General features: G+C 36.1%; 1 protein-coding gene across 1 annotated transcript in view; it reads right to left on the bottom strand.

The window, feature by feature from the left end:
- IL1RAPL2 (interleukin 1 receptor accessory protein like 2) overlaps positions 1 to 26,649 on the bottom strand; it is a 516,387-nt gene that overhangs the window by 21,765 nt on the left and 467,973 nt on the right. Inside the window, exons 6-7 of the mRNA XM_068532662.1 lie at positions 19,959 to 20,088; positions 5,418 to 5,563 (exon numbers count right to left, since the gene is read on the bottom strand). Coding sequence (XP_068388763.1) covers positions 5,418 to 5,563; positions 19,959 to 20,088 — 276 coding nt within the window. The remainder of the gene's footprint in view (positions 1 to 5,417; positions 5,564 to 19,958; positions 20,089 to 26,649) is intronic.

Genomic DNA, 26,649 nt, shown 5'->3' with positions numbered 1-26,649 from the left:
CGTGTGTACGCTTCACAAGGATAGAGATAGCCAGAACAGCAAATATTTATGGGATTGTAACTTTTTCCAGGCACCCAAAGTACAAATATAGTTCTTTTTAACCTTCTTAGTTTGAACCCAGCTAGTTCTTCACTTTGAACATGAAGATCAGACAGTGTAGAATGGGACAAATAATAGCTGAAGTCAAGGGACTGGAGAGCAGGAAGACCGGAACTGTTCTGAGCTTGCTCATAATTTGGGAAGCAGGTTAGGAGATCCCACCTGAGGGTCTCCTATACAGGTTGGGGGTTCAGGGTGGGGCAGTAGCACTAGAAATGAAGAGAAAGAGAGAGTCATTGATATGTCTCTGTTTGTGGGAAAGGGAGTATGTGCAGAGAAGGCATAATTATCAGAATTTTCCTAGCATTAAGTTCAGAGTCTTGGTTCACAAAAAAAAAAAAAAAGAATGAATTTCTTACTAAAATGTTAGTTGTACTTGTTGGCAAATAGTTCATTGGAGAGTGAGGGCATAGCAGGTTAGTAAATGAAGGTAGAAGATGCATAGGTAAGAGACGTCTTGCTTTGAGAATGCCTGACCCTGTTAATTGCATATATTAGACATGAGTTTTCATTTTACGAAAGGCCTTTTCACTTTGTGAAAGGATTCATGAAATGTTTCTTCTCTATAATGATCACTTATGGCATTTTTGATATTTCATTTATAGATCATCAGGAAGCTATTGTTCCATAAAACGAGCCATACTCATATTCCAGGTGGAAATCCTGTGGCTACTGATGCCAGGCTATGTTGTGATAAAGCCTGAAAGGTTCAACTCCAAAGGAAATAACTGAAATTTTGCAATACGAGCCAGAGTTCAGTCTGATTTAATATGTTGGGGTCAGGACCATAGGGCTTCTTGTTCTTTTCTGGACCTCTACCATATTGTCGAGAGCTCCTAAAGAAAATGGAGTAAGGGAAGATGAACTGCATCCTTTTGCAAAGCACAGTGAAAACATTTAAATGCTACCTAAAACAGAGAGTACAAACTGGTATACAATGGGCCAGAAAAAAGGTTTTTGTTGGCCTATACGTTTCCCAAAAAGTAGATACTAATATTTTAAAATAAAAATATTGCATATCCGGGCTTTCAACTTCACTTGAAAACCCTGAAGCTCTCATAACCTTAGGTTCACATTTTAGCAAGCATGGCAATAATCTAGAAAATAATAGTGACTGCCCTTTAAAGCAAGGCATGTTTCCTCTAGCCTGTGTTTAATATCAAGCCATCTTTTTCTTTTAATTTCAATATCTACCTGGCTATTGAGGTCTTTGAGTTTTTATCCCCCAATCTGGAAACTGAATGTTTTGAAAAGAGAAATGCATTCAGATAACCCAGAATAGACACTAGTCAAGACCAGATCTCAGGGAAATCCTCTCTTTACCAATCCCTGTTACCCATCCTCTATCCTATTGCACCTGTCCTCTAGGAGGACAATTTTCACCCAACAAATGTTTTTGAGCACTTACTGTATTATATGTGCTAGGGATACAGCAGTAAATAAGGCAGGAAAAAGTCCCTGTTCTTATGAAGTTTACATCCTAGTGTGTGTGTGTGTGTGTGGGTGGGTGGGTGGGTGGGGGAGACAAGAAGAAAACAAGTATGTAATATGATATCAGATAGTAGTAAATACAATAAACAGAAATAGAGCCAAGTGAGAGGGAAAAGAAGGTGATGGGTAGTCCATCGATGGATGAATGGATCCAGAAAATATGGCATATATACACAATGGAATATTATTCAACCTTAAAAGAGGAGATTCTGTCATTTGCTACAACATGGATGAACCTGTAGGGCATTATGCTAAGTGAAATAAGCCAGAGAGAGAAAGATAAATATTAGAGTGCATGGTATCACTTATATGTGGAATCTTAAAAAGAAAGCTGGAGTCACAGAAACAGAGAGGAGAAAAGTGGTTGTCAGGGGATGGACGGTGGGAGAGGAAATAGGGAGAGGTTAGTAAAAGGGTACAAACTTTCAGGCAGACGAATCTGGTCTGAGGATCTAATGTATAACATGGTGACAGTAGTGGATAACACTGTACTGTATAACTGAAATTTGCTGGGAAGGTACAACTTAAATGTTCTTACACACACAGAAATAAAATGTAGGTGTGTGAGGTGATTGATGTGTTAATTAACTCAATGGGGAGAGTCATTTCACAATGGACACATATATCAAATCATCACATTGTACACTTAATATATCTATATATCTTACAATTTTATTTGTCAGTTTTACCTCAATAAAGCTAAAAAAGTTTTTAATAGAAAGTGATTGGGTAGTACTATTTTATAAAAAGTGGCCAGGGAAAGGCCTATTGAGTAGGTAATATTTAAGCAGAGACCTGTATGAAAAGAGGGAATGAGTCATGGGAACAGCTGGGGGAAACAGCAGTGTTCCAGGCAGAGGAAATAGCAAGGGCAAAGATCATGAGCCAGGACTGTGCTCGGTGAGCATGAGAAATAGAAAGGAGGCTAGTGTGTGCAAGGTTTGAGGCAGATTGTGGTAGAAAATGAGATCAGAAATGTCTTGAAGGCCATGGAAAAGATTTGGGGTTTCATTCTAAGTGTAACAGCGAGGGTTCTGTAATTGGATGGTTCTAATTAGGGAAATAATATGATCTGACCTAGATATTAAAAGGATCACTCCAGATGCTGTGATGAGAATAGACTGTGAGGGGACAAGGGGGAAGCAGGGAGACCATTCACGGGGCTATTGCAGTGAGCCAGGCAATTGTTGCTGGTGGCTTAGACTCAGGTGATAACAGTGAAGATGCGGAACGTGCTCAGAGTACATATGTTTTAAAAGTAGAGCCATGGAATTTGCTGGTAGACTAGATATAGCGTATGAGCAGAGAAAAGAAGAAGTCAATGATGACTCCAAGGATTTTGGGCCTGAGCAACTGGAAGGATGGTGATGGAGATGAAGAAGGCAACTGGAGGATCAAGTTTATAGGGAGGAGAAATCAGGAATCCTGTGTGGGACAAGTGAAGCTTGATATGCCTGCTAGGTATGTCTACTAGTGGAGTTTTTGAATAGTTGCTGAATAGGCAGTTAGGAATACAACTCTGGAGTTTAGGCGAGAAGTCCAAGCTAGAGATATAAATTTGGGAGATGTCAGCATATAAATCGTAAGCAAAACTGAGGTGGAGATGGAATTGGGAGTGAGTGAGAAAAGGGGACCTGAACCCTGGGGAACTCTAATATTTAACGATTCGGAAGATGAGTATTAATATTCGCAGTTATTCATGACTTAGACACATTTCCTTGCAGAAACCATGGGAGGCAGCAGTTTTGCAGTGTACCTTGGTTTCTAGTGTCAGATTATTAGAAATTTGAAGGGCTGCTAGTGGTTGTTTACTTATTAAAGGGAAATGGATTTATTTTAAAACTCAAGGCTATTTCTGTCTCTACTGACGACTATATGGTAAGACCCCCATTATTTTTCCTCAGAGCAGGCTTTTAATTGTAACACTATATACATTTTGTGCAATTTTTTGTTTCATGTTTGAGCTTTGTCTTTCTTTGCACCCTCACTTCCCTGAAGACTATAAGCCCCACACAGACTTGGGGATGTCTATTCCCTAGTACCTAACACGATGCTTGCTATACATGATCCTCAGTAATAAAAGAGAACATTATTCATTTATTAACCAGAATGAGTTCTAAGTGCCTATTAGTGGCCGGACACTGTCCAAGTTGCTGAGGATACAGAGGTGCAGCAGAGTCCAGCTTGGAGGATCTCTAAGCCTAAAATAAGACTGAGATGGACAGCAACAAAGCGATCCTTGCAACAAGGTATCTGGACATAATCAATGTCTGCCCTTCAATGTCTGCCCTTTTTTTTTTTTTATATCCTTTGTTTTATTGAATCCTCTTAACAGTCCCCAAAATGAAAAATCATTACACCAAGGGAAAAAAAAAAAAACTTAAGGCAGAGCCAATGTAGGATCTTGGGCCAAATATAATATTAGGTTAGGATTCTGGAGACTGGTACTTAATATGCTGCCTATTACAAACTGAACCAGCATTCTAGAAGCAATGGCTCCTTTGTCCCCATGAACAAGTGGTTGCTTAGTGGATACAAGTTATCCAAATTCCATTTAATAACAAATCTTGTTTGAGCATGGTATATTTCACACCATATCATTATTATTTGAACCTCAAAGTGACTCTACAAGGTAGGTATTTTTACCCCTATTTTATAGATGAGGAAACTAAATTTTAGGATGTCTAATCAGACAAGTTAGTCCTACTGAAGTAGGTAGCCAAGGCAGTGACTGAACCGGGATCTCCTGAAACAGGGTCTCCTAGTTTCACTTTCTATATTAGACTCCTCTATACTTAAATACTCCATTATTTTAAGATGAAATCAAGTCCAACAGAGTAAGAAATGGTGCTAGAGAGATAAAAGCAGTATTCTCAGAATAATGACATTTCCCTGCTTCTCCTAGAGCTGCTGGTCAACGTTACGTATTAGGGCTGGTTGGAAAATAGAAATTCCATCTTAGCTACAAGGTACAACTAGTGACCTTGCTGATTGAATCTGTTCTAGCTCTATAGCCTAGACAAAAAGAACACTGATTGAGAACATTTGTTCTGTTACATTTACAAAACCTTTGCCAGATGCACACATACAGAAAGTATTTAGCCTTTTGCAGTAATTAGGAGTTGTTTCAGGGTAAGAGCCAATCTCAGAAGTTGCTCCAGCAGCTGGGATTGCTGTTCCTATGTCTGCTTTTATCTCTTTTATTTGTAAATTTATAGTTTCTTTTCTTTCCTCATTGTGTACAATTTCCACCCCATATGGAATCAACTCTAGAGAGGGATATACATAAATGCCAAAGTATTTAAAAATATATGCACCTGCTGAAGGCCTTCAACACCAGGTCATATCATGAAATATTGTTCATGATCTTTATTATAATAATTGTAAAAATTATATGATACTATCTATGATAAAATACTATTTTATTTATATTTTAGTCAGGGAATAAAGAAGTGATTTTGTTTCTCATCCAATAGTAAAACCCCTAGTATTTAATTTAAGCAATATAGGATGAAGTGAAATATAGAGAAAATGTTGAATATCAATGCCTATCAAATTTTATGTAACACTTATAACCAAGGTATATTTCATCTCACTGGATTTAACAAATAACAACATTTCATTTCATTTATCCACTTCCTAATGGTATGGAAGATCATAGGAATTTTATGCTAATATCCACAGCAAGAGAGAGATATTTCCTTAAAAAGACAAAATATTTAATAGACATTTATACTAAATGATAAAATCAGGCCAGGAAACATACCTAACTTCAATAGTTACTTGGTAGGTAAACAAACTATAGTAACGGTTATTAAAAAAAATACCCTTTTTACGCAGCAGAACACTTGCATGTTTTCGTCCATTTCGGTTTTCCACATGGCAGGTATAATTTGCCAGGTCAGCCTCCACCACTGAATCAAAGATGAGTGCCAACTCAACTTCCTTTTCTCCAAGATGCTCTTTGAGGAGCCTGAAATAAAGGAAAGTATTCTTGGCTGAATTGGTTTCATTTGGGGGGAGCCCAGCCATGCAAGGACTAAAGATGGTTACGTAGCTTACTAAGGTCTCCAGTGGGCTGGAGAGTCCTGACAGGGTGTATGTGCGGAAACTTGAAAAAGAAAACACAAAAAGTGACTCAACGCAAAGATCAGATGGAAAAGGAAAAAAGTGAGGAATTCACTCAGCAAAGAGAAATATTATCATGCCACTAGGCTTTGATAAATGAAGCCAATATGATTTGTGTGGCAAACAGGAGGAGACGTTGGACTCCATATTCTAAGCTGAGCCTATGGAAACAAATTGGATTTTTGCAACACGGCATGAAGGGAAAAATGTCTGTAGAAATGTAGAGTTTATGTCAGAGGCTAGAGTTTTGACAACAGGGGGTAAGATGGTAAAGAAATGGGCCTTGAAAATGACTGCCTTATGAGAAGTAAACGAAGGGTGTTTAGTGGCCTTTTATCCCCAAATATTGGTGAGAAGCCTGTTCTCTACTTTCTCCTGCCTTCTGTCCAATGCAGGTATATATCCCTAATCCTCCAATGACCTACCATGGCCCTGCTTTCTCCCGACATTGCTCGCCATTTGTCTTTCTCCTTCCCTCCACACCCTCCCATGCCCCTAGGAGGAACTGCCCTATGTGACATTTTCTCATAGTGCTGCCTTTTGCATTCTCAAGTGAAGTTGCAAAGGGTCTTGAATGGCCAGTAACAGTTGTTCTTCACAGAGGAGCTGAGTTGCCAGGAACCTTTCCTGAGGAGTGTGCCTCTTGTTCCTCTGGAGAGTTATATTCTTGCCAATGGCCAGCTGCCTCCTGGGTGAGGTGAAAGTAGGTACACTGCCTACTTTTACTTTCTATCTCCTGGTTTTGACCAAAGAAAGAGCAAATTGTGAGTCTAAATAGTGGAAAGCCTGCTGTTAAGTTCTGGGGTGAGGTTGTTAAATACATGAATTTGCAAGATGGAACATTTGGGACATTTAAAGTAATTCTCATCTCCTTTTTGACACCTGGTTATGAAGGTGGAGAAGAACATTCAGATTTACTGGCATTTAGCATAAAGTTGGAAAAGACAACTGTACTCAGAGAAAACTAGGTTATAAATATGGGCCTCCCACTTACAAGCTCAAGCTGGATTCTTACAAAGTAATTAACTCAATGGCACCTTAATATAACTCATCTTTAAGTTGGGAAAAATACCTACCATACTTAACTTTGTTGTGGGGGTAAAATGATTTCAAGATTAAATGACATATGCAAATGCAAATGAATGTTATTAAACACCAACATTACATTATCCAAAGGTGAACTGTTTATAAATTTTGGCTCCTTGAAACATATTTGTATTTATACTTATTGATATTTCAGTTTGGTTTGGATTAATCTCTTCTGGCTCCCCTTTAAGAGAAGGAAAGGCTTAAAGTTGGGTTGGTGGGAAGGGAGTTCTTAGAATCTGAGACTCTCCCGTACTGAAATCCTAAACCCAGATTATATCCCAAATAGAGATGCTTTTAAAATTAACCCTATTTCTGTTACCTTCCAATAATATACATATCAGAGAGTTGACAATACTGGTATTTGTAACTTGAGTAAGTCTCTTTAGTATAATAATTTTCTTAACCATATTTTACTGGTAGTCTATTCATTTTTTTCTTCCTGGCTGAACTTGCAGTTTTCCTCTCTTTCTCCTCTCCCAACATATACCTAAACAAGGAAAAATGGGAATTTACTGTCCTAATGGTTTATGTTGAATTTTACTCTATTTTCCCCCTGCTATGTGTATATCACACTATACACAATTCTTTTAGTTCTGTGTGACCTGCTATGGGATAACCCCCTTTAGGCCAGAAGCTGCCTAAGCACTGCAAATTAAGTTTGATTTAAAGCTTCACATGTAGGGCAGCCACAGCCTTTGCCAGGCATAAGGCAGAAAGCTGATCCTGTCCCTCCAGACAAAGCCTTTCCCTCTTCATTTCTAATGCAGTTTCCAAAAACAGCTCTTCACAGACTGCAGAAAGAATCTGGAGAGAGGATTTGAAAAATGATCCTTCATCCATCTATTAATATATATGAGGTGTCTTAATTATCAGCTCTTGAATATCTAGAGGAGACCTGCTTTTTTGGAATTAAAGAGCAAATTGGCGTTTATGTCTATAAATCATTCTGCAGAGCAGTCACAATTTCCTAGCAAATACTGATATGTAACAATCTATCAATTATTCTTTGTCATTCCCCTGAGTGCCTAGCTCTGGGATAGATATTTGGTGTAAGAGAAGTATAAGCACTAAAAGACCAGGTGCCTGCTCCCAGTAAGCATTAAAATTTAAACAAGGAGACAAAATCTACACAGCTGAAAAAATTATAGGCGGAATGAGGTAAAACAGGATGGTACAGTCATTCTTACAATGGAATTTCAAAAAAGGGAGAGATTATTATTTACTAAATTAGCTGGAGAAGCCTTGAGAAGACTCTGCCTAAACAAAAGGAAGAAGGAAGCATTTTCTAGGAGGGAAGATAGGAACAGGTTTTTGCAGAATGTTTGAAAGAGAGACACTGAAGGGACTGGTTTTGGAATGGAGGATACAAATAAGGGGGTCTTGGGATATACTTCAAATAACTTCAGAAGTATCTCATTCCAAGGATTAATATTGAAGGCAAGTTATAGGCAACAGTGAACACTGGCAAAATAAAAAATACTAAATTCAGGTGACAGAAATCACTAGTTTCAAAAGTTTTATTGTTAAGACCTATTACTAAAAAGTAATACTAGAAAATGTTTGGAAGTTGTCACTCTCATCCTTACAAGAGAAAAAGCAAACAAAATGAAAGTCAACAACTTTTCATAGATCCCTCAGAGAATTGAGGTCACAGGGCAAACTCCTGCCCCCTAAATTTGAGATAGCTAGACAAATACTGAGAATCACAGTGTACTGGGAGCAGAAACCCAGGAGCAGGAATCAGTATGAATAAAAACACTTAAAATGTAATTGATGAGTCACTGTAGGCCCAATATGGACTAGATTGAGAGTTAAAAAAAATTTAAAAAACTCCATGGGATCTAATCTTAGGGGTGCCCCGTACTTTCATGAGTTTTGCTTCCAAGAGCCTGACCAGAGTTTCAGGGTGAAGATCAGAGAATCCTTTATGCTTTTGGCAGGGGAAGGGGAAAAGCAACTATCTTGAAATGAGCCCAGAGCACTCTTTCTTCTTAACAAAGGCACGCCCTCAAGTGAAACTCTTTAGCAGAACCTAAATTACTTGGGTTTTACCGAAACTGGAGGGAAGAGAAATATCCAACTCCAGCCTCCTCAAGCCTTCCTGTCTCATCTAAGAAAAGGAGGAAAGCTGAGGAATACTTGTAAAGGTCACAGCCTGAAGGTACAGGTTCATTGAAAGACTAAGACTTTACCATAGGATTATAGGATACTTACCACCACACCAATCAAGCTCCTGTATGATTACAAAGGTTTTCAGCTGAAAAAACTGCAAAGCTCAGACCCTATTTAAGAAGCAGTCTCTAGGAAAACTGAAAGAAACAGTGGAGACATAAACAAGTACATTATAGGAAATTTTAGCCTCTTACACCTACGACTACAGAAAACAGTAAACACAGCCTAACTCCTAGCCACATAAACATAAAATCTCACAATAAAGACTTATTTACTTCAGTTCCTTTTATCTGATACATCACATCTGGCTTTCAATCAAAAAATGATAAGGCATGTTAAAAAGAAAAAAGTCTGAAAAGACAATGCAAGCATCAGAACCATATTCAGGTATGGCAGAGAATTATCAGAATGGGAATATAAAATAACCATTATTAATATGTTAAAGGCTCAAATGGAAAAAGTGAACAACATAAATCAATAGCTTGGTAGTATAACCAGAGAGATGGAAATTCTAAGAAAGGCTCAAAAGGAAATGCTAGAAATCAAAACACTGTAATAGAAATAAAGAGTGGCTTTCATGGGCCATTAACAGACTGGACGTGGCCAAAGAATCAGTGATCCTGAAGACAATCAACAGAAACCTCCTAAATTGAAACACAAAGAGAAAAGAGCATGGCAAAAAAGGAACAAAACATTGAACACCTGAGGTATAACTACAAAAGGCGTAACATACATGTAATCTAAATACCAAAAGAAGAAAGAGAAAGGAACAATATAAATATTTGAAGTAATAATAACTGAGACTTTTCCAAAGATACCAGACCACAGATGCAGAAGTTCTGAGAATACCAAGCAGAGTGAATATTGGAAAAGCTACACCTTGATGCATCATATTCTAACTGTATAAAGTGAAAAAATGAGAGAAAATCTTGAAAGAATTCAGAGGAAAAAACTTACCTATAGAGGAATAAGAATAAGAAATACATCAGACTTCTCTTTAGAAACTATGTAAGCAAGAAGAGAGTGGAGTGAAATATTGAAAGTGTTGAAAGAAAATTACTACCAACCTAGAATACTGTATCCATTTATCCTTCAAATGTGAAGGAAAAATAAAGACTTTTTAAGACAAATAAAAACTGAGGGAATTTGTTGTCAGTAGACCTGTCTTGCAAGAAATGTTAAAAGAACCTCTTAAGAGAAAATGAAAATGATATAGGTCAGAAATTTGGATCTACATAATGAAAGGAAGAGTGTTAGAGAAGGAATAAATAAAGATGAAATATTTTATTTTTCCTATTCATAACTGATCTAACAGGTAACAGTTTGTTTAAAATAATAATAGCAATAAAAGCAGTTATAAGAAGTTCTGAGGATCTAATATACAGCATGGTGACTATAGTTAGTAACGTGTATTGTATACGTGAACGTTGCTGAGATTAGATCTTAAGCATTCTCACCACATTAAAAAAAGTTAATTATGTTAGCTATGTGAGCTTAACTAATATAATGGTAAATGTCAATTATACCTCAATAAAATAAAATGAGAGTGAAAATGTAACCTGCAGAATGGGAGAAAATATTTGCAAACCATGTATCTGATAACGGGTTAATATCCAAAATATATAAGGAACTTTTACAACTGAATATAAAAACAAAATCAAACAAATAACTTGATGAAAAATAAAATGGGCTAAGGACCTGAACAGACATTTCTCTAAAGAAGGCATACAAATGGCCAACAGGTATATGAAAAGGTACTCAACTTCACTGTCATCAGGGATATGCAAATCAAAATCACAATATGATATCATCTCAAATCTGTTAGAATGGCTGTTACTAGGAAGACAAAAGATAAGAATTGTTGGCAAGAATGTGGAGAAAAGGGAACACTGTATACTAATCGTGGGAATGTAACTTGGTGCAGCCATTGTGGAAAAGAGTACAGAGATTCCTCCAAAAACTAAAAATGGAACTACCATATGATCCAGCAATCCCACTTCTGGGTATATATCAAAGGAAATGAAATCAAGATCTCAGAAAGATATTTGTACTCTCATGCTCAATTTAGCATTATTCATAATAGGCAAGATGTGGAAACAACTTGTGTCCATCAGTAGATGAATGGAAAAAGAATATGTGGTTTATGTGTACAATGAAATATTATTCAGTCTCAAAAAAAAAGAAAAGAAAAGAAAATCTTGCAATTTATGACCACATAGGGGAACCTGGAGAATACTATGCTAAGTCAAATAAGTCAGACAGAGAGTGAAAAATACTGAAAAATACTGTATAATATTACTTATATATGAACTCTAGACAAGCCAAACTAATAGTGACAGAATGGTGGTTACCAGGAGCTGGAGGGTGGAAGAAATAGGGAGACGCTGGTTGGTAGATGAACTGGGGAACTGCTGGTCAAAGAGTACAAACTTTCAGTTGTAAGATGAATAAGTTCTGGAAACCTAATGTACAGCATGGTGACTATAGTTAACAATACTGTACTGTATCCTTGAAATTTGAGAGGAGAGTAAATCTCAAGTGTTTTCACCATACACACACAAAAATGATAACTGTGTGGTGATGGATATGTTAATTAGTTGATTGTGGTAATCATTTCACAATGTATACATATACCAAAACATCACATTGTATACCTTAAATATATACAATTTTTATTTGTCAATCATACTTCAATAAAGATGGAATTTTTTAAAAATCAAAAATGAAATAGAGGAAAGAGATTGGATTCCCCCCAAAATAAAAAATAAATACATAAAATGAAATAAAATAAAAGCTTGTAACTCTTGGAACATATGGTAGTTCTATTTTTAGTTTTTTGAGGAACTTCCATACTGTTTTCCACAGTGGCTGCACCAATTTACAATCCCACCAACAGTGTACTAGGGTTCCCTTTTCTCCACATCCTCTCCAACATTTGTCATTTGTGTTCTTTTTGATGAGAACCATTCTGACAGGTGTGAGGTGATCTCTCATTGTGGTTTTGATTTGCATTTCCCTGATGATTAGCGATGTTTAGCATCTTTTCATGTGCCTGTTGGCCTTCTGCATTTCCTCTTTGGAAGAATGTCTATTCAGGTCTTCTGCTCATTTTTAATTGGGTTCTTTGTTTCTTTGATGTTGAGTTGTATGTGCTGTTCCAGTTTCCATTGACTGTAAATAGTCCCTTAAACCAAATTGAGTCCTCCTTTGATGACTAGGTATCTTGCAAGTCTCTGGGTCTTCATTCTGAGTATGAGTAATCATTATCCAGGAATAATGATTGAGAACATCAATAATAGGAGATAGTTTTTAAAAACCCTCTTAAGGAAACAAAATCTTTATTTTAGTGTCATTTGCTTTTTAAAAAATTCCTGTTAAAGCCTTATTAATTAGTCAAAGACCAGGATCAAGCCCGTAGGCTGGCACAATCAGATTTGTTGACTGAATACACTGTGGAAGGAACGCTCCAGAGGAACTGTGGATTGTTTCTTGATTGAAGAGAAGAAGAAAGCATCTTTTGTAACATTTGGGTTCCCACTAAAGATTCTGAGGATGGTCTAAAGAAGCAGAAATAAGTTCTGGATTGATTGCAACTTCTGAGGCAGTTGGTGGTATGGGGGGAGGATTGAGTAGGAATTGTGTACTGTCATGAGGTGGAGATGGTTTACTAATTGGGTATTCCCAGTAATATGAAAATAGCAAAGCAGGTCTGGGCATCACTGGTAAGAAAGCAGTAGTCACTCCAAAGAGGTGGGGGTCATTATGGCATTATACAACTGCTGCATGACCTTGGAAGAAACAGTATTTTCTGTTAACTTTGCGGCTGGTTTTATCTGTCTGTCCTCCCAGCCTGATTAATAGCTGGGCTGCTTATTCTCAGTCCCAACTGATTTTTTACTCTTTCAGTCCCGGGCAGGTTTTGACTCTTTATATCCTAAATGTGGACTACAACAGATCATTCTGAGAAGTGATGATTCTTGCTAGCTGTGTTCTGATAAAGTCAACGTAGCTCCACTGGAACTGTGAATCAACTGCCCAAGGACAGCTCTTCCTCAGTCACTAAACCTCAGATTTTTTTATCTGTAAAATAAACTGATATGATTTATCTCAGATGGTTATCATAAAAATCCAATGTAATTTAGGATATCAAAATGTTTCTGCAATGTACTGTGTAGCATAGAAACATGGAGGAATTATTATTATTATTATTTACTAACTATAGTTTCTTGTCTCGAGCAGCTTACAATAGAAAACACCATATTTGAGACTAGGCATCTATAATCTGCTCAGTAAATGAAGAGAGATAACAAATATGTCTTAGGTAGGCTTTAAATATTTCATGCATACGTCAAGGCTAAGACCCACTGTGGAAGTGGAACTGTGGGTAGTAGAGTCACCACTCCTCCAAAAATCATCCTTCAGATAAATGGTCATTAAAGCTGCCCTTAGGTAAAACTATGCTGCTTATGAAGTTTACTCTTCCATTGAAGCCTCCTTATGACTTACAAAATCTACACTTAAATATACATATGATGAGTTTTGAAAATTATTCAAGTCAAGGCAAAGTGATCAATCAATATTCCTCCTTCCAGTGGGATGACCTGAGAGTGGGAGAAAAGAAGAGATGATGTGTGTGTTGGGGGATTGTTTTGTTATGTTTTTAGCTCAATTTTGGGGCAGCCAGAGCAGGCTGGGTGTTTCAAGGCACTGAAAAAGCATGGTGGGAAGTTGCCAAGACAGAGCTCATCATTTTGCCTTGGGCTGCCTGGGGAAAAATTAATATTCCCAGCTCCATATTATTTGTTTAAATTGGTGAGATATTAATAGGTTATTTCGGATCTTTAACATAGACTCACCCTATTTTAAGAATAAAATCTTTTTATACCTGTATCACATTCCCTTCTTTGTTAAGAGCATTTCACACACTCAAGAAAGGTATGTTAAGGTAAAGGGATGGAAACAGAAGGCTGGAAAATGGTAGAAGCAGGAGTGAAAAAAACGAAACTTACAAGCGAACAAAGCCCATATGCAACTTGTAGCCTTTTAGGAATTGAAAGTAAATTAAATTATTTGCATTTTAAGAAGCTTGTCTGAAAAGCCTTAAGATAAATTGAATATGTTTTTCAGGTCAAGAATTATACAAGATTTGGTAAGCTTGCTTTATGGTATTGCCTGGGGGAAAAACATTAGCTATTGATGGGGAGATTTGTAAAGTGAGATTTATAATCAAAAATTACTCTCCATTGGGGCAAAGCAATTGCACTGAAATTCATGCAGTCTCCATCGACTATCAGATGCAATTCACAACCCTGCAGGGAAGCTTAAGGACTATTATTTCTTGTTTAATAGGATTGGTTCAGTTTCTCTGGCATTTTTTATTAACACTGTGGAATATGTACCTCACTGTAATTTTTAAAAAAAATTCTCAAGCCTCTGTTAAGATTAATTAAAAGGAAGGTCTGTAAAGGTGTGGAACTGGGTTGGTCTTGCTAGATGCTTATACCCAAAGACTACTGTTCATGAACTCTCTTATCCCACTTTGCAAGCCGTTCGCATTAAGTTTAAACAGAGGGACAGAAATTAGGAAGTCCTCTCCTAATGATAGTTTCCACTGGGTCTCCTCCAAATAATAATTTGACTTCTCTGAATAGACATGGTAGAGCTTGTAGAGAGCAGCTTGTTGCAAGGACTTTAAAATGGTAGATAAAAATAACCAGATTTGCACAACTGTAGCTTATGCTACTGCACATGCAAAATTCCCTTAACATCCCCACAGATGACATCTTTTGGAGTCAGTGGAAACGTTGTGATGCAGTTGTATGGGATAGGCTGGCAGTTGTGATTGGATGCTACATTTGGGTTCAAATTTCCTTAGGGCTCAGTCTCTTAGAAACATCATGGACTTTGGTAGGATTATGCCAATTTCTGCCTAAAGGGAGATAAAGGAGAATCTGTATGCCCAGAGTGGAGTTTGAGTTCTTCGGCAGCAGGTTGCAAGTAAGGAGATACAAGGAACTATGGTGGTCAAGGTAACCCAGAGAACAAACAAATAAGAACTCCAAAACCCTGGTCAGGATTCGATCAAATCTGCTAGTCAAACTGCAAGAGAACTGCTGAATACAGAGGTTGCACTGACTATAGTCTGAGCGGCATTATTTCATCAAGCCTTTGGTAAATATCCAAGCTTTTCCCTTAGGCAGATTTTTTTCTTCAAAGTCTTCTATTCCTCTGGGGCAATACTAAGAGATAAAAAGTACAACACATACTTCTAGGATCAAGCTGCTGCCCAGGAAATGGAGAACCTAGGCAGCATGGTCAGTCGTCTTGCCAGATCCATTGCCTCTGCAGCAGCTTCTCCATAAGTTAACTTCTTAAGAGCAATTAATTTACATCCCCACTTCTTAGATCTACTGGGCAGTGCACTTCTGACATATGTGCACAACACAAGAGCTGTGATTCAATTAAAATATGAAGTAAATACAATACCCTTTGGGAGAGCTATGCTTTCAGAAGGAAATTTTGTTTCCAGAAAAGCTTTTGAGAGGAATCCTCTACTTCACATCTCCAGCATTCTGCTGTCAGAACGGTTCCCTTTGGAGAATATATGTGGGCTATGAAAGAATGCAGATCTTTTCTTGATTGAACTAATGGTATGATTAGCAACTTTTTTTTCGATGAAACTACCAGATTTGTTCCAATCCACCATACTGTGTAAAAATCTTGTTTCAAGGACATTGCTTTTGGAAGCTAGAAAACAGAATCTAGTAATTAACTCCTGTGTTAGCATAAATGGTCATAGCCTGAATGAATTCTCACACCCACACAAGCTCCCAAATAGATCATAGATCATACAATTAATATTACAAAATGGCCGACTATATGTTTCTGTTGGCCAGGAATTCCTGCCTTTTTGTTTGTACTTCTCTGAAAGTGTCTCCAGTTAGCTAGTAAGGTTTTGTGAAATTTTCAAAACAAATTCTATGTTACTTTCCTCCCCTGCAAAAATATAGGTAGGCACCCTTTGTTACTGGAAGGGTTGCAGATGGTAGAGAAAGAGGATCTAACAGAATCCAATAAACAATGATGTTTTGCAAATCCTGAAAGTTTGACTTCCTATAGCGCTTTAATATCTGGGTGACTCATTTGGCACCTAATACAGCAGCAGCATGGCCTAACTTTTCTTTTGTAAAATGGTATAACCACTTTGGAGTATAGTTTGGAAGATTCTTAAAAAGTTAGATAATCCTGGAGAAAAAAAAAAGACAGTAAGTAAAAACTAAGGCCATTTGAATGAAGTATTGCCTTTAGTTAATAATAACGTATCAATTTTGGTTCTTTAATTGTAACAAATGTACCATAGTAACTTAAGATGTTAATAACAAGAAAAACTGGGTACTGGGGTATGTAGGAACTTTCTATACTATCTGCCATGGAATGAATGTTTATCCCCCCTCCCCCAGTTCATTTGTTGAAATCCTAACTAACTCCCTAATGGGATGGTATTAGAAGGTGAGGCTCTGGGGAGGTGATTAGGTCATGAGAAAGGTGCTCTAATGCATGGGATTAGTGGCCCTATAAAAGAGACTCCAGAGAACTCTCTGGCCTCTTTTGCCATGTGAGGACATGTGAGGGTACAGTAAGAAAATGGCCATCTATCAACCAGGAAGTGAGCTCACATCGGCCATTGAGTCTGCTGGTGCCTTGATTTTGGACTTCCCAATCTCTAGAACTGTGAGAAATAAATATTTGTTGTTTAACCCACCCAGTCTATGAAATTCATAGCAGCTGAACAGAATAAGATGCTATCTTTACAATTTTTCTGTAAATCTAAAATTATTCTAAAAAATAAAGTTTTTTTAAAAAAAGCTTAAAAAGGAACTAAAACAGTTAAATGCACACTTACTGTCTAATTCATCCATTCCATGTCTAGACATTTATCCAGGAATAAAGGAAATATATATGCATGCAAAGATGCATACATGTATGTTCATAGCAGCTTTATCTGTAATAGCCCTCAAACTGGAAACGACCCAAATGTCCATCAACAAGTGAATGGATAACCAAATTGTTTATATCCATATAATGGAATAATACTGAGCAATGAAATAAAAGAATGAACTACTGATACATGTAACAAGACAGATGAATCTCAAAATAATTGTGTTTAGTGAAATAATCCAGACAAAAAGTACATACTGCATGATTCTGTTTATATAAAACTCTATAAAATGCAAACTGATTTATAGTGACAGAAAGATAAGTGTTGTTTTGAAAGAAAGGCAGGAGGGGGGCATTACCAAGGAGCACCAGGAAACTTGTGGGTAATTTATATGTTCATTATCTTCATTATGATGATGATTTCATAGGCGGATACATATATCAATCAGCCCTTACAGATTATACACTCTAAATTGTGTGTTTATTGTATGTCAATTATGTGCCAATAAACCTGTTTATTTTTTTTTTAAATCCAATTAGTCATGTATAGGAAAAGGGAAATAATTATCTTAGGCCCATATAACTACTACCTTTGATCATTAAACATAGCTCTGAGCTTTTTGGTAGTGGAAATTTTGCTTCTTTGTACCACTGTACCTACCACTGGCTGTTTGGGGACCAGTTTCTTTCTCTGAAAAATGACGAGTGACCCTTAAAGTCTTTTACAGGCAGATATATTGAGAATAATTCTAAACATGTATCTTCTGAAATAAGTTAAAATAAATTCATTTGCATTAATTTCATAAACCTTAACTTGAAATTGGCTAATAAAGTGATACCTATTAGGAACCTTAAAGATTAAATGGGAATTAATAGTTAAGAACTATTTGTAAGTAGTATACTGATTATTTTTTTCTGAGTATCTGTTTTATGTCAGGCAATCAAATAGAAGTATTTTTTTTAAAATAGCTTTATTGAGATATCATTTACATACCATACAATTCATCCATTTAAAATGCACAATTCACTGTTTTTTAGTATATTCACAGATATGTGCAACCATCAGCACAGTCAATTTTGTAACATTTTCATCACCTCAAAAAGAAGCCTTAGACTCAAAGGGCATAGAGATTCCTCTTGGGGTGATGAAAAATTTCTGGAACTAGATAGTGGTGGTGGTTGCACAACATTGTGAATGTATTAAATGTTACTGAATTGTACACTTTAAAATAGTGCATTTTAGATTACAATATTGTATCCAGCACACCAAAACCCACTCCATAAAACCCACCCATATACTTTAGGTACTTACCCTTATCGCTCCATTCTCCCAGCTCTAAGCAAACACTAATATACTTTTGTCTCTATAGATTGGCCTATTCTAGGCATTTCATATAAATGAAATCATATAATATGTGGTCTTTTGTCACTGACTTCTTTCACTGAGAATGTTTTCAAGGTTCATCCATGTTGTAGTGTGTATCAGTACCTCATTTATTCCTTTATATGGCTGAACACTATTCCACTGTATGAATACATCACATTTTATTTATCCATGCATCAGTTAATGGTCATTTAGGCTGTTTCCACCTATTGTCTATTATGAATAATGCTACTGTGAACATTTATATACAAGTTTTTGTGTGGATATATGTTTTGATTTCTCTTGGTTATATACCTAGGAAGGGAATTGCTGATAACTCTTTGTTTAACCATTTGAGGAATTGCAGAAAGTGGCTGCACCATTTTACACTCCCACCAGAAGTGTATGAGGGTTCCAATTTCTCTGCATCCTCGTCAGCACTTGTTGTAATCTGACTTTTTGATTATAGCCATCCTAGTGAGTATGAAGTATTGGGTTGGCCAAAAAGTTTGTTGGGGTTTTCCATACCATCTTACAGAAAAACCCGAACTTTTTATCACATGGTTTTGATTTATCTTTCCCTGATGACTAATGGTGTCAGGTACATTTTCATGTACTTTTTTCCCTAGAAATATGCTCATATAGAGAATATTTTGCTCATATAGAGAATATTTTGCATATAGAGAATATTTTGAATATTTTGCTCATATAGAGAAAGGTGCCTCAAAGTTATGAACCCCTAGAGGGGAGTTATTACATAGACACATGAAGTGAAACTGTCATGGTAGTTATTATAAATTATACCTAATCATAGTAACTAATATAATGTGTACGTTTTTCTTTTACACTGCTATATATTTAATAAGAAAAGTAAAAGAACACATTTTAACATTAGTTGCACTGAAATACTGGTTTGCTTTCCATTTCATGATTCTTAATAGCGGTGGAGGGGGAGGGGTCCCAATTCCTACTGGAGTGAGAAAAGTACATTATATATCACCATTTCTGAAATCAAAGGGTAACCCCATAGACTGAGGTAGAAAAAATTACCTATCTCTTATTTGTACAATGTGGTCATATACATAGGATTAGAAAACCAATAGAATAGATGTCTATATATCAGGGAGGTATCTGTGTAACAGGAGAGTGAAAAGAGGTCTAGGGAGGTACTAACCTGAAAGTCACTTTCAGGATGAGCAGTGGGTACTGGGAGAAAGAAAAACTATTCAACAAGAGTCAACAGTTATTTTGGCGAGTACGGGCTTACTACTGCCAACACAGCTTTACACTTAGGACATATGAAAGTTGTCTGTTCCCAGGGAGTAAATGAGCATTTGCCCTGTGGTCTGAAGAGTCACCTACAAAGTTTGGATCTTTTCTGGGACTGGAGAAACAGTGGTCTAAGCTTTGAAACCTTAAAGGAATTTGCTTAGGCAGCTTTGAGGGAATCATTATACCCCATGGTATATTCTTAGAACCTGAGAAAACTTCCTTATATTGGAGGCTTATACATTAGCATTTCTTAAGGCAGTCAGCCTCACTCTCTCCACCAGATCAGCTTTTAGAAAATGGAATGATTTGGAGTTGCAATTAAAATCCCAGGCAGAAGCTCTTCTAGGATGTTCCATTGCTTAACTGCAAACACAGCAAAGAAAAGTAAGCAATTCAAGTTCTGTACCTTATTTCACCTTCTCTAATGTGACCTGCCAGTTCCTCAATAAACTTCTCCCCTTTCATCCAGTAGATCATTGGTCCGGACTCTCCACTGAATCCAAAGAATGCTTTGCAAGGGATGTTCAGAGGCTTACCTGAGAATGGCAGAGAAAAAAATGAGCAAATGGCTCTGGTTATCATTGGGAGACAGAAAAAGACCATTTAACATCCAAAGGAAAACTCAGAAGTGACCCATTTTTCAACTCTTCTTCCAATCACCTTATCACTGCAAATGAGAAAATTTTTAAATAGTTACAAGGGCCTCTGGGAAATTTTAAAATTCAATATATTATCAAAAATGAGAAAGTAAAGAAAGTTACTAAGTTTTTAAAACTGCTTATTTTTACTGCCTCCCTCCTAGGAACTAATATGAAAGAATCATATGGAAGGAACCCTCTTTTATTTTCCTGTTTTGAGAATATTAACAACTGCTTACTTGGACTTGCCTTTGAAGTTAACATTAATCAAAGTATAAGTTAATTTTTGATTTGTGAGAAAACATAGACTATCCACTATTACTAAGATTGCATAGGGAAATTTTGTTAATTCTGATTATTGTATATTCTGAGAAAAGTTGGATAATTCAAATCAAATAAGAATTTTATAATTATAAGAATATCTATAGAAAGTACATGGAGTGAAAACTCAGTCTAACCATATCTTCGATATTCCTTGTGTCACCTACAGTACTTAAATAATTCTAGGCAATACTGCAGTTTTTTACTATGCATCTTTGTGATTATAGCTAAAAACTTTGTTTTAATTATGAATTTATCATCAAATATATAAGCAATTATTTTTTTGCTGGCGTTGATTTTATTTTCTTCTTACAAAGTAAATCAGTAAGGGAAGAATGGTATAGAGAGTACAATCTTGACATTTCTGACAAAGGAATCCCCTAATTCATAAATCATAATATAACATATCATTTTCTCTATAACATGTAATTTTTGCCCTGGTTGGAGCACTAGATAAAGCAATTTCAAAAATATTCTTTTCCTTGTAGAGTACATGGTGAAGTTGTTCCCATTATAACTCTGAGCTGTGTAAAATTTCTCCTTTCTATTCTTAAATTGATCCAAAACTTCCATGTTCTAAGAACCATTACTTTTTGGGAACCTTTCTATTTAATCACCATAACTAGCAGATGGCTTGCTTTGAGGACCATTTTCACCAAGAAACAATTTTAATTGGAGTTAGGGTCTACGTTGAGACAGTGGAAATTAAGAAAACCTCATACACATATGGATGCTGGGTGATAGGCTGGGCTTAACCACAATAAGTGTCACCAAATATTGGTCTTTTTATAGTGTAAATTTCTCTCTCAGCAAGATGACTTGTCACGGACCTTTGGGATCATTCAATTACTCTCAAAAGCTTTGATATCAACGGTCTTTCATATATGTCATGCTAATCTGAAACAACGTTATTCATTGTTTCTTTGAACATGTGTTTTGTGATACAAGCTTGTGTAAAAAATGGAAGACAGCCTGGTGCAGCTAAGAGATGTGGGTCCTTGTTTTGGATCTATCATTAAAAAGTAGACTCTCTGGCCCTGGGTAGATTACCTAACCTTTTACAAACTGATTTCTCATATATGTAATACGGATGGTAATAATACTTTGGATGCTCAGATAAGACAATATCTACAAAAGTGCTTGGTGAACATGCAAGTCCCATCCAAATTTAGCATGGCTGTGTTTTCCTTCCAAGGCTTGGTCTTTCAAAAAGTCAAGTTTGAGACATAATTCTATATGTGTAATGAGATAGCTAACTGTTCATTTTGATCCTGCCAATCTCATGTCCTTCTTTTATTTATGAGCACCTATGGGGTAATATCCTTTTCTTATCAATGCTCTATAAATATTTCCCAGATTGTAGAGTAGGTGTGATTCATCCAAGCAGGCCCCGTGTTCTCTAAACCCGAACACAGGGTCTTTTTATGCCTTACTGCTCTTCATTCCCATGAAATTAAAGGTATTACGGAATGTCAAACTAGATGGCAAAAGATCCAGAGACTGTGATAAACATTATTATAAGGATCCCAGTTGCTAAAACTACCAGTATATACATTTATACAAATAAATTCTGGTTGTCATTCCTTTGGGCTATGTTGAAAGAATATATCAAATAAAATACCTTTTAGTGATTCCTAGCCTGTGGGTACTCAGGCCTGGTTTGATTTTAATGGAAAAAGACGATTATAGCAATGTGCAAAAAGGTGCCTCCTTGAGGTGGTCTATCAAAAATGACAGCATCTGCCCTTTCCTTGGCACTACACAATGGGTACTGACTATTGCAGCGATTTCTCCTGGGAATGTTTTTACTCTCCCATCAGACAGGTTTTGTTAAATAAATGCAAGAGACATATTTCAGCGGTCTAGTTTCTACAAATGCTGAACAAATATCCTGAAGCCTTTGTCAACGGCTAAAACAGGAAGATGGTCCAATCATCATATGCAGTACTCTGAGGAGAGTCCCAAAATAATCAGCTCTTGCGCCAGATAGTGAGAATCAATGTGTGCCAGGTTGTGAGTACCTCTTCTTTCAAAAGGCCTGGGAGGGATCTCAGCACTGATTGAGCAAATAACCTGAAACAGTCTCTCCAGGTTTTTCTAAAATCTGGCTTACGTGCATGTGCAAACTCATAGCTACCATTTGTATCTGTTTGCTATTGTATTGTTTTGCCTCCAGATGTTTTCAAAGTCATTCCTATGGTACTGTATATCCTACTAGTAGAGATGACCAACTCATATTTGTATCTAAAAAGGATTGTACAGTAGGTTGAAGACTATCAATACTAGCAATTTCTCTATCACTTTATTAAGTCTAGACCAGTCAACAAAACATATGTTCATACAAAGACTTATATATGAATGTTCATACCAGCTTTATTTGTAATACCCCAAAACTGGAAATAGTCCAAATGTTCATCAACAGGTGAAGGAATACTCTGGTACATCCATACAAAAAAATATTCATCAGGTATGGAAAGGATGAAGTACTGATACATACCATAACATACGATTTTTGAGATTTAAAGCAATTATACTAAGTTAAAGAGGTCAAACAAAAGAGTACATGCTTTATGACTCAATTTATATAAAATTCTAGGAAGTTAAAATTAATCTACAGTTTCTTAAAAAGTTGAACATCTGCCATGTGATCCAACCATTCCATATGAAAGCCTATGTCTATATAAAGACTTGTACACAAATATTCATATCAGCTTTATTTTTCCAGTTGAGGTATAATTGACATATTAGTTTTAGGTATACAACACAATGATTTGATATTTGTATATATTGCAAAATGATCACCAAAATAAGTCTAGCTAACATGTCACCACTCATAGTCATGAATTTATTTTTTCTTGTGATGAAGGCTTTTACAATCTACTCTCTTAGCAACTTTCAAAATGCAATACAGTATTAACTATAGTCACCATGTTGTACATTATATCACCATGACTTATTTATTTTATAACTGGAAGTTTGTACCTATTGACCCCTCATTTTGCCCACCCTCCACAAACCCCACCTCTGGCAACCACCGATCTATTTTTATCTATGAGTTTGTTTTTTGTTTACTTATTTGTTTGTTTTAGATTCCACATATAATTGAGGTCATACAGTATTTGTCTTTGTATGATTTATTTCACTTAGCATAATGCCCTCAACGTCCATCCATGTTGTTTCAAACGGTGAGATTTCATTCTTTTTCATGGGTGAATGATATTTCATTACACACACACACACACACACACACACACACACACACACACACCACATTTTCTTTATCCATTCACCCATTGATGGACACTTAGGTTGTTTCCATATCTTGGCTATTGTAAGTAATGCTCCAATGAATATGGGGGTGCAGATATCTTTCTGAGCTAGTGTGTTCATTTTCTTTGGATAAATACTCAGAGCAGAATTACTGAATCATATGGTAGTTCTATTTTTAATTTTGAGAAAAATCCATACTGTTTCCCATAGTGGCTGCACTAATTTACATTCCTACCAACAGTGCACAAGGTTTCCTTTTTTTCCACATCCTCACCAACACTTGTTATCTGTTGTCTTTTTGATAATAGCCATTCTGACAGGTGTGAAGTGATCTCATTGTGGTTTGATTTGCATTTCTCTGATGATTATTTCATGTACCTGTTATCAATCTGTTGATTATCATTTCATGTACCTGTTGGCCATCTGTATGTCTTCTTTGGAAATATGTTTGTTCAGATCTGCCCATTTCTAAATCAAGTTTTTTTTTTTTTTTTGGTTTGTTTTGCTATTGAGTTATATGTGTCCTTTATATATTTTGGATATTTACCACCTATCATATATATGATTTGCAAATATTTTCTCTTATTCAGTCGGTTGCCTTTTCATTGTTGATTGTTTCCTTTACTGTGCAAAAGCTTTTTTGTTTGATGTAATCCCATTTGTTTATTTTTGTTTTTGTTGCTTTTGGTTTGGAGTCAGATTTTAAAAATCATCTCCAAACTAACTGATATCAAGGAGTTTACTGCCTATGTTTTGTTCTAGGAGTTTTATAGGTTCAGGTGTTTTGTTCTACTCTTTAATCCATTTTGAGTTAATTTTTGTGTATGGTATAGGATATTCATCCAGTTTCATTCTTTTGCATGTGGTTGTCCAGTCTTCCCAACAACATTTATTGAAGATACTGGCCTTTTCTCATTGTATATTTTTGACTCCTGTGTCATAAATTAATTGACCATATATGTGTGGGTGTATTTCTGGGCTCTATATTCTGTTCCATTGATCTATGTGTCTGTTTCTATGCCAGTACCATACTGTTTTGATTACTGTAGCTTTGTAATACAGTTTGAAATCAGGGAGTATGATGCCTCCATATTTGTTCTTCTTTCTCAAAATGTTTTGGCTATCCATGTCTTTTATTGTCCCATACAAATTTTAGGATTGTTTATTCTACTTATGTGAAAAAATGCCATTGCCATTTTGATAGGGATTGCATTGAATCTGTAGATTGCTTTGGGTAGTATAGACATTTTAACAGTATTATTTCTTCCAATCCATGAGCATAGGATATCTTTCCATTTATTTTTGTCTTCTTCCATTTCTTTCATGATGTCTTATAGTGTTCAGTGTATAGGTCTTTCACTTCCTTGGTTAAATTTATTCCTAGGAAGTTTATTCTTTTGATGCTGTTGTAAATGGAGTTTTATTCTTAATTTCTCTTAATGATAGTTTGTTATTAGTGTATAGAAATGCAACAGACTTTGGTATATTGATTTCATATCCTGCAACTTTACTGAATTCATTTATTAGTCTTAACAGTTTTTTTGTGGAGTCTTTATGGTTTTCTATACATAATATCATGTCATCTGCAAATAGTAACAGTTTTAATTATTCCTATTCACTTTGGATGATCTTATTTATTTTTCTTGCCTAATTGCTCTGGTTAGGACTTCCAATACTCTGTTGAATAAAAATGGTGAAAGTAGACATTCTTGTCTTGTACCTAATCTCAGAAGAAAAGCTTTTAGCTCTTCACCATTGAGTATGATGTTAGCTGTGGGCCTGTCATATATGGCCTTTATTATGTTGAGGGATGTTCCCTGTATAACCACTGTGTTGAGAATTTCTATCATACGTGGAAGTTGAATTCTTTCAAATGCTTTTCCTGCATCTATTGAGATGATAATATCATTTTTAGCCTTTATTTTTTTTTTTCAATTTTATTTATTTTTTTATACAGCAGGTTCTTATTAGTTATCTATTTTATATATATTAGTGTATACATGTCAATCCCAATCTCCCAATTCATTCCCCACCCCCACCCCCACCACTTTCCCCCCTTAGTGTCCATACGTTTGTTTTCTACATCTGTGTCTCTATTTCTGCTCTGCAAACCGGTTCATCTGTGTCATTTTTCTAGGTTCCACATATATGCCATTACTTTTTAATGTGATGTATCCCATTGATTTGCAGTTGTTTAGCCATTCTTGCATGCCTGGAATAAATCCCACTTGATTATGGGGTACAGTCCTTTTCATAAATTGTTGAATTTTGTTTGATAATGTTTTGTTGAGGATTTTTGCATCTATTTTCATTTGGGATATTGGCCTGTAATTTTATTTTCTTGTGGTGTCCTAGTCTGGTTTTGGATTCATGGTAACACTAGCCTTGTAAAATGAAGCTGGAAGTGTTCCCTCCTCTACAGGTTTTTGGAAGAGTTTGAGAATAATTGGTATTAATCCTTTCATGTTGGGTAGAATCCATCAGTGAAGACATCCGATTCTGGACTTTTGTTTCTTGGGAAGTTTTTGACTACTGATTCAACCTCCTTACTAGTAATAAGTCTGTTCAGATTTTCTTTCTTCAGGATTCAGTCTTAGAACATTGTCTATTTCTTGGAATTTACCCATTTCTTCTAGGTTATCCAGTTTGTTGGCATATGATTTTCATAGTAGCCTCTTAAGATCCTTTTATCTGCAGTATCATTTCTAATGTTTCCTCTTTCATTTGTTATGTTGTTTTTGTGAGCCCTCTCTTTTTCTTGGTGAGTATAGCTAAAGGCTTGTCAATTTTGTTTACCTTTTCAAAGAACCAACACTTAGTTTCAGTAATCTTTTCTATTGTCTTTTTAGCCTTTATTTCATTTATTTC

This window comes from Eschrichtius robustus, chromosome X, assembly GCF_028021215.1.
Source record: "Eschrichtius robustus isolate mEscRob2 chromosome X, mEscRob2.pri, whole genome shotgun sequence".
NCBI lineage: Eukaryota > Metazoa > Chordata > Mammalia > Artiodactyla > Eschrichtiidae > Eschrichtius > Eschrichtius robustus.
The sequence above is the reverse complement of the archived record's forward strand: the minus strand, read 5'-3'. Positions and strand labels throughout refer to the sequence as shown.